The sequence below is a fragment of the Oryzias melastigma genome, linkage group LG22 (genome assembly GCF_002922805.2).
Source record: "Oryzias melastigma strain HK-1 linkage group LG22, ASM292280v2, whole genome shotgun sequence".
NCBI lineage: Eukaryota > Metazoa > Chordata > Actinopteri > Beloniformes > Adrianichthyidae > Oryzias > Oryzias melastigma.
Window position 1 is genome coordinate 15,875,112 of NC_050533.1, and position 9,182 is coordinate 15,884,293.

The window sequence follows — 9,182 nt, forward strand, 5'->3', positions numbered from 1 at the left end:
AAAAAAAAAAAAAAAAAAAGCCATGTAGAGGGACTGACATGCAGCACAAAAACGATGGATGGTACAATTTGAAATCACACATGTCCACATTATTAGCCAACATGCCACATCGAGTTCTGTTACAGCAATAATGAGACGCCTTGGCCTTGTAAAGACACAAACACAAAAGTCCCACGAGGAGAACACAAGTATTATTGCATCATCTAAATGCCATTAGCTCCAAACGTACAAACAAATTACAATGTGTATCAAAGAGTAAGTGCAACGCAGAGCCTGGTTAAAGTTTCCACCTTTGTGCAAACCCTAGTGGACGAAGCAACACAAAAGCAGACGCAAAGATGGGACTCGGCAACGCACAACACCTCCTTCTGTTCAGGCTTTCTGCTACAGCTGTGCATTACTCTGCCTGCACAGCAACACCCTCAATGAGCTTCCATTCACCAAAGACACGGGAGTCGTGACAAGTTGGCTTGCACAGCCCTTAGTGAGTCCATATACACGGAAACATGAAATGCTAACAAGTTTGCAGAAGAAAGAAAATAAGCTGATTTCAATGTGGCACATGAAAATCCTGTCCAGTTAAAAGGTACGGTTTAAAAAAAAAAAAAAAAAGTTTTGGCACTTCACACAAAGCTGTGATCAGTTACCACAGAAAACAAGACTTAGCCACATGAGGGCGCCAACATTTTTTTTTGTTTCTCCAATTAGGAAGTATAAATAAAAACAGGAAACACATGGCTGACTCTTAAAAACGTTTTCCCTTTCAACAGACTATTTTATTGCATTGTCTGGAGCCTTGTCGTTGTGCATTAAGGACATCTAATGTAGCAGCAGCCAAACGGAGGTTAAATGTGAAGCGATGCACATAGCTGAATCCTGAATTCTAAATATAGCACCAGTTAGTGTTGTGAACAAACAATTGTGTAGTAACTGACACTGGACCGAGGCGACAGAAGACAGAATTTCTGGACGGTGCCGAGACGAGTGGCACAACGAAAGTGACTCTGGGAATCAAACTACACACATTCGAGCACACGTTAATGAGTCAGTGCAAATAAACATATACAGGCAATGCACTAAAGGATATATTATTATTATTTTCTATATACGTCATTTATATTATATACATGAAAGAAAAGGCAGCCCTTTTTTTTCTTTTCTTTTTTAGAGAAAAATATAAAGATTTTAACGTTGCTTCTTTTGTTTTTTGTGAAGCAGTCATTTGGATGCAGAAACTTCTCAATCTGAGCCTCGGTTCTGCACACAGACGTGTAACAAAATAAACAGTCCTATCTGACATGCATGTACCTGTTGAGCAAACACACTGCATGGCCAACAACCGCAGACCCATACAAATACACAAGCAAACTGCGTTTGTCAAAAACATTTGAACAAACTGTTGTGGTTGCAGCAGAAAAACAAAAGACATTTGAAGTCTTGATGTTCGCGACACAACGTACAAACTAAAGTGTCTGCCGACGGAAACCTTTGGGACAATCCCACGAGTCTCTGGGACATGGCTCAGCTGCAGAAGAGCGGTCGTCTACGCGTCGCCAAATACCCCGACTGCTCTTCGCTTAATGCCTTTGGTCATCTCTGCAGCAGTGACTGTGGTCCCCTGCACGGTCAGCCGTCCGCCATGTTCTCCTTCGCGTGCAGCTCCACTCATCTGCACCTAGAGGATTAATGTGGGAAAACAGGAGAAGACGACGAGGGCAAAGTTACAGCAACCAAGTTGCTTCAGCGAGTCCTAGCTGGCTTCTCCATGGGTCAAAGGGCGGTCAGGCCAAAGTTACAGCGGCAGTACATCATGCCGCTGGAGTCCAACCAACTGTCCGAGATAGGGTCGTAACGTTGGACAGTGTTCAGGTAGGACGACCCGGAGTGGCCTCCTACCACATACAGGAAGTTGTCCACAATGGCTGAGCCTACACCTGCAAGACAATGATTGTTGACAATCAGCTCTGCACACTACTTTCTACTGGTCAAAAATCAAGGAAAAAAAACAAAAAAACAAAACATGAAATCTAATCATCTTGATCCATTTTTAAAGCGTTCTTTGCTGTCTTTTTTTGTTTTTTTTTTCTTTTTTTTAGGATTATGCTGATTTGGCTAAAAAAAAAAAAGTGTTATTTTCCAGGATATTTTTCCTGCAAAGCAGCAATAAGTCATTAGAATTTCACCTCTAAGTTGTGGGAGAGAAAGTTGGCATGGAGCAACCCCACCGCTCTTTCAGTCACCCATAATTGAGCTGAGTTTACACTCTTACCAGTGCATCAAAAATGACTGGAGCTACCCAGTCATACAGTTTTGAGCCAAAAAAAAAATAGATAAATTAAATGTATTTAATTATATAAAAGTGAAAGCAACATAAAATAAATAATATACAATTGTTTTTTTATGATAAATGACCAGATGAGATGATCCAATAGCCTCTCCCTCAAAATATCTACGGTCTCTGTGGCCCTGAGGCTCTCCAACAGGTGGTTTCAGAAGTGAGGACCATAAAGGCAGAATGAAGCCTCATCGTAAGCTTTGGTCCTCACCTTAGGAACAACTAATGTCTCATTTCCACCGAGCCCGAGCGGTCTGGACCGCACCAGTTTGCTCCTGGCTGTTTAGAATGGTCCAGGCAATCTAAGCGGGTATTTCCATGAGTGTTGGACCATTAGAGTGCATGCTGGGTGTAGAGTAGACCGATGACGTAGCTGTGCGTCATAATGGTGAGATTACAGCGGGGTCATGCTACAAAATAAAGTCATTGCTTGCATTTAAATGTAAACCTCTGTGCTTCAGAGAACTTTTTCAAACTGCTTTTTTTTGTTTGCTCACGATTAAATAAAGAATTACTCAAATGCAATTTTAAGCTTCATTTTCCCCAATATATGTTCAATATCATGTTAAAAACACATTTTCATGGGAGTGGGCCTTGAAATTGTGGACTCAACTTGTTTCTTCTGACTCACCGGTGCGAGGTTCATTCATCGGTCTGCAAGCCGTCCACTGGTTCTGGTGAGGATCGTACCTCTCGATGCTGGATAAGTGGGATACTCCATTGTGTCCCCCCACCACAAATATGAAGCCGAGCATCACCCCCACTCCGAAGTTTATCCTCTTATCCGCCATGGGGGCTACCATTTCCCAGGCGTCTTTGCTGGGGTCATAGCGCTCCACACTACATAAAAAAAAGATCAGAAAAAACACACGATGTTGAAACATCAGTTCACACAAATGCTAAATACCTTGCTCTGCTTTAAACATTTTTTTTTAAATGCAATCATGTTTTCAGCAACAATTTTTGCTTAGAGTAGGATGTCCAATCCTGGTCCTCAAAAGCTCATTTTCCAACAGCCTCTGCCCTGATTGGCTGGATTTGGAGATCTAAGTAACTGAGCACACTTAATCCAAGTAAACGGAATTAACTAGTTTAAGGAAAACAAACAGAGTGTTTCCCGAATTAGAATTTCTACATTTTCTTGTGGTTTAAAAAGAGGCAATAATCCTTTTAAATCCAGTTTTGCAACTTTCTGCACTGAACTTTCTGATATTAGTTTTGCGGCACCAGCAACAACATTTAAGACACCAGGGAATGGAAAAAGTCTCCCAAGATTCTCAGTCCAAACACATTTTCCTGAAGGGCTGTGGGTGTCAAGGAAACCAGCCACAGGGACACAGCTCTCTGCTGAATCACAGCGATACAGACAAACACCCCCTTAATAAAACATCAGCAATCACCTATGCTCCGATTCTTCCTCACCTAATAAAAAGGCCCCAGGACATTTTCTCGGGAGCTCTCGAGATCCCTCGCTTGATTGCCATTTCTATTTAGTACCTAGTAAGACCCTGAGAGAGAACATGGGTCATCAGGTCTGTGGAAAAACTGAACTTTGCCTATTGGATTTGACTAAAGTGTAAAGACTAAAGTCTAATCTTAGTGTGATTGCACTAAGCGTTTGAAAAAGATTGATCCTCTGCAGCCTTCCTCCTTTAACCCTGGCACATTTAAGAAAACAACAGTTACCGTACAACTTTGTCCCAAACGTGGCAACACTGAACACCATGGGGAATGTTGCTGTTCGCTTCCACAATCTTATCCCACTGGATATGAATGTTCAAAATTTAAGAACAAAAGTGTTCAGAGTTTTACTTAAAAAGACAATGTAATTTACCTCAATATATCATATACCTTAATTTTCCACCCTAAAAGCCACAACTACAGGAGATATAGGGAAAAAATAATAGTGCGTCTTTAAATCCTGCAAACTAAAGATTGTTTCTAAAATACCAAAAGTTTATTCCTAATACATTTTTCCGATATTTTAACAAACTATGTTTTCATGGAGAGATGATTAAATTAACTTGTAAGTGTACAATCTTAAAAAAAAAAATTAATAACCCATTGCCATTTGAGCAGACCCTGCACTGTAAAAATTCCAAAACAAGATGCATTTTTACTATACCTTATGTGAGTGGTAATAAATTATGTGGCTAAAAGTATGTATTCCTATCAAAGGCATTACCTGTTCATGTGTGCAGGGCCGTAGCCTCCGATTGCGTAGATCATGCCATCCAACACAGCTGTGGCAAAGCAGCTGCGGGACTTTGTCATGGGAGCAACAGGTTGCCACTCCTTCAGCTTTGGAACGTATTTCTCCACCGACTGAAGGTAGTACTGGCCGTCGTACCCTCCCAGGGCGTAGAGCTCTCCGGCCAGAACCACCACCCCGAGGGTGCTGCGACACTCCGCCATCCGCTCCACTGAGGACCAAGTGTTTGTCTCGGGGTCCCAGCTTTCCACCGTACTCTCGTGTCGTCTGTAGCTAATGCCCTGCCGCATGTGTGTGGCAATGCCTCCCACCACGTACACCTTGTGGTCCAGTACCGCCACTCCAAACTCATACCGGGGAACACTGAGAGGGGCCAGTCCTATCCATGAATCTGTCTGTGGAAAATACATTTCCATGCTGCAAAAAGAAAAAAAAAAACAGAAGATATTAATATAGACAAAAACAAGAGTAAATCTGGTTTTCCATTTAATTTAAATTACCTTTCGAGGGTGGCAAACAGCCCAGCTTTCCCTCCTATCGCCAACAACACTTTCGGGGCACACCTGGGTCGTGCAGACAACACCGTCTGATAGGACAGTCGGTGTTCAGGCATAAAGTGGTACTTCAGGGCCTCGTTCAGAAGATGCTTGCACGTGTGATCATCTCGTATGAGGTGGTTTGCCTCATATAGTCGGGTGAGGAATTTGACGCTAAGAAGTGGAAGGCGAACGCAGTGGAGCAACTGAGCCAGATGCTGCTGTCTTTCAGTTATGTCATATTTGATCCATGATTCTAGGGCGAAGAAAACAGACTCCTCCGTGACCACTTTAAGACAGTCATTAGACACGATCTCGTCCAGCTCGGCTCGCGTCAGTTCAAAGAATTCCTCTGTCTGACAAACCTCCTCAAAGTTTTCACATATAAACTTTGTGGCGGCCAGGCACAAGTCGTGGCAGCCATACGTCTCTGCAAACCGAGAAATGCCTATACAGTTCCCAGCATCCAGCTGGCTTTCCAAAAAGGAGCAGCACTCCTTTAAAACGAGCTTCACCTGCAGCAAATTTGCAGCAGGTAGTAGTGATTCCACCGTTTCCTGGGAGATGAACACCGTGCCGGTGTAGGCATACTCTACGATGGCCTGAAGGAGTAAAACAATAAATGTGTCACCACATGGGCTTTTAATCTGTGCGTCTACTTGTGCTATACGTTACCTGCAAGGCGGCCTCGTCGATGCACTGGAATTCCACCTCAGATGTCTCCTTTTCTGACAGATTACCTGTAAACATGGCCTTGAAGTACGGACTTATACTGGCCAACACTACTTTGTGGGCATGGATCTTGGCATCACCCACACGTAGGACAATGTCACACAGTTCATGGTCCTGCCGCAAGAGCTGGAGGCCTTGCAGCAGCTGCTCCGAGTGAGGTCGTGTGAGGCTTGCAAACATATAGGATTGGTCCTGGTGGTCCATCTGGGGAGAAAATGAACCAAATACTATGTAAAATGACAACAAAACACTTCAATTGACAATAAAAGTGATGGATTAATGGGGACATGTGTCGTGTATCCAAGACAGAATCATCCACTTTGTGGGATTTTTAAGTTTAATTAAGAGATATGAGTTATGTCATAATAAAAACAACCCCATATTACTGCATTTTCTAAAACATTCAGGAAAATGGGACCAAACGATTCAAATTTGTGCAATTTAGCCACAAACACGAAGCTTAAAATGTCTAATACATTTGGTTAAAAAATATATATAATAATGTAAAGATTTTAGAACTAACAATCACTGAATTCTAAAGGGAAGACTGTCATAAAAACATGCTAGCTACCTCCCACTAGCACCAAGTAAGCAGATGGCTAACACGCTAGCATACATACTAGAAAAACCCTGAACATCTTCGCTTTAATTTGCTAGGAAATACCATTTATACCCATCGTGTCAACGTCGTTTCATCCGCATTTTTTGCGAAAACAGTCAAACGACAAAACAGTGCCTTTATGCTTAGATTATTTGCATTGCAGATTAGCTGCTAAAAATAAACACTGTTCCTGTGTTAGCTGCATCATTGATTGATATAGTGACATGGCTGACAGACACTAAACGTGACGTTTTAGTCCGAATTCTAATGACAAGTAAAACTGTTCAAATCGAGGAATCAAACCTGTATCTTGCGGGCCGCTAAGCGTGCCAGGGCGATGGACGAGTGTGCAGTGGCGGAGTTCAGTGCCGAAAAGGAGGAACCCCGGACCGCTTTCAAGAAAACAACCGACTAACAACCAGCCTAGCTACGAAGCTAACAGAGAGCTCTTATAACAGGACGAAACGCCCATTTCCGTTTCCTTCAAAATAAAAGACTGCACGCAAGGAAGAAAAACATTTGAAAGCAAAATAAAAGATGAAAAATGAAAACAAAAAACTCAAGCAAACAAAGAAAATCTGCCGATAAATCCTGCAGATATATATGTATTATACTAAAATTATACCAAAGCTTCAGATATATATTTGCCTGCACAAATTTAACCAGAAATGAAAGTTTTATGGTAATTTTTTGGGGGGGGAAATGAAATACTCCTATCTATAATATAATATTGGAATTTAGACAATAAAAAAACGATTAAAGACAACATTATGGTCGAAAAATGCTGGATTTTTTTGGATTTTTCACAAGGTTTTTCCAACATATGACTGAATCAGATTTTCCATTACTGGTTTTTACTGACTATTTGCAAGAATTGCTACTTTTTTAAAAACTAAATGTCTATTATGTATATCTTCTTTCCATATATATATATTTTTTTGGGGGGGGGATGGGGGGGTCAACACTTAGTCACATTCATTAAGCACATTTACATGCACAAAACAATATTCATGCAAATTAAATAACTTGATAATCTTTCATAAATCATAACAGTGATCTAATATTAGAAAAAAATATGAACACGTCTGTTTCTCCTCCCTGATCTGATTTTAAATTTTTTAAGGATCAGCCACGAAACAAAAAAAGGCAGAAGCTTGTGAAGTATAGCCATTTAAACATTTGCTCTTTATTGACTACAATTAAGTTCTCTGTTTTGTGACCTGTATGTCAGAAAACATAGACATGGTTAACAAAAAGCCTCAATAATAATTGATAATAATAATAATCATCATTATAATCACCATCAATTCGATGATTGTTAAATTAAAATAACACAAACATGGAACAGTTAAATGAACAAATAAAAAAAATCTGATTATTGGGGAGATATTTTTTACCATATTTCTAAAAATCAGATAACTTGTCAAATGTGATATAAAATATCTAACTTTATACCTGCTCTTAAACCAATCTTAGGATAAATTCGAGGGGGAAGCAAACAGTCAATGATCATAGGGTGAGAAGCTTGGTCACCTGGAAAGAGCTTGGAGAAGAGAGGAGCCTGTTGAGGTGGCTTGGTCATCTGGTGCGGATGCCTCCTGAACGCCTCCCTGGAGAGGTGTTCCTGGCATGTCCCAATTGGCAGACGCCCGGGGAAGACCCAGGACACGCTGGAGAGACTAAACCTCTCGCCTGCCCTAGGAACGCCTCGGGGTCCCCCCACAGAAGCTGGAGGAAGTGACCGGGGAGAGGGAAGTCTGGGAATCTTTGCTTGGGCTGCTGCCCCCGTGACCCAGTCCAGGCTGAGCGGAAGAGGGATGGATGGCTTGTAACCCTTATGCTACCCTATGTTGACATTTGGAGTGGGGTCATCTGGACCCCACAAGACAGCGCACTGAACTTTTTTTTATTTTCACTGGCATCTGTGGCAGACATGAACACCTTCATCCACATTTATCATGGAATGGATAACACACCAATGTAAGGTTTGGGTAACCTGGACCCATATGATAGCACAAGGGTTAAAAAGGGTTTAAAGTTAGTAAAATAAATATAAAACGCAAAGTTCAACATAAGTCTGATAAAATACAAAAATGTGCAAACTAAGGGCGGACTTAGCATTAGGTAAAAGTAGATGATGATTGCCTACACTTTGGGTCCCCGAGATGAAATGGCGTAAGACTGATCATGTGAAAGTGTTTCATCTTCCCCCGTTCCTCTGCAATATTTAAATATTCCAATCTTCCAAAGAACAATGTTCAATCTTCTGTGATTATTAAAATGAAAATTGCTGCAGAGGACCCTGTTTATCATTTTTTGTCTGGGACCCCCAAACTGCTAAGTCCCCCACTGGTGCAAACAATAATTTTTTATTCTCTTTTTTTAATGACTGTCATAACGCATGTAAACCCTTTAGACCTAATCTTTGGAGTTGTTTATGACTTTCTTTGATCTAAAGAAAGTATGCGTTCAGTTTTCTAACCTCAATTTACATAGCCTGCAAACTGTACAGAACAGAGAAATACTATAGTGGGCATTTTCATGACAATTTTAAATTATGTACTTTGAAAAAAAAAATACATATATAACGTTAATTATTATTATTATTTTTAGGTAATTCTCTATTTTAACCAACCAGCTCTGCGGCTGCGTACTGAGGATGATGCCGCCTGGAGCAGTGTCGAGCCTCGAACTCGCGTCACCATGGAAGCGCTCAGTTTGCGACATGTATTCGCCATTTTGCTGCCTGTGTGTGTGTATATATGC

At 41.2% G+C, this 9,182-nt stretch overlaps 1 protein-coding gene across 1 annotated transcript; it reads right to left on the reverse strand.

The window, feature by feature from the left end:
• Positions 1-67: 67 nt before the first annotated feature.
• LOC112142442 (kelch-like protein 28) lies at positions 68-7,049 on the reverse strand. Its single transcript, XM_024265830.2, has 6 exons — positions 6,720-7,049; positions 5,759-6,019; positions 5,048-5,685; positions 4,521-4,964; positions 2,967-3,175; positions 68-1,934 (listed from the first exon to the last, which is right to left on the reverse strand). The coding sequence occupies exons 2-6, from the start codon at positions 6,017-6,019 to the stop codon at positions 1,771-1,773; spliced, it is 1,716 nt and encodes a 571-aa protein (XP_024121598.1). The 5' UTR covers positions 6,720-7,049; the 3' UTR covers positions 68-1,770.
• Positions 7,050-9,182: the final 2,133 nt, after the last annotated feature.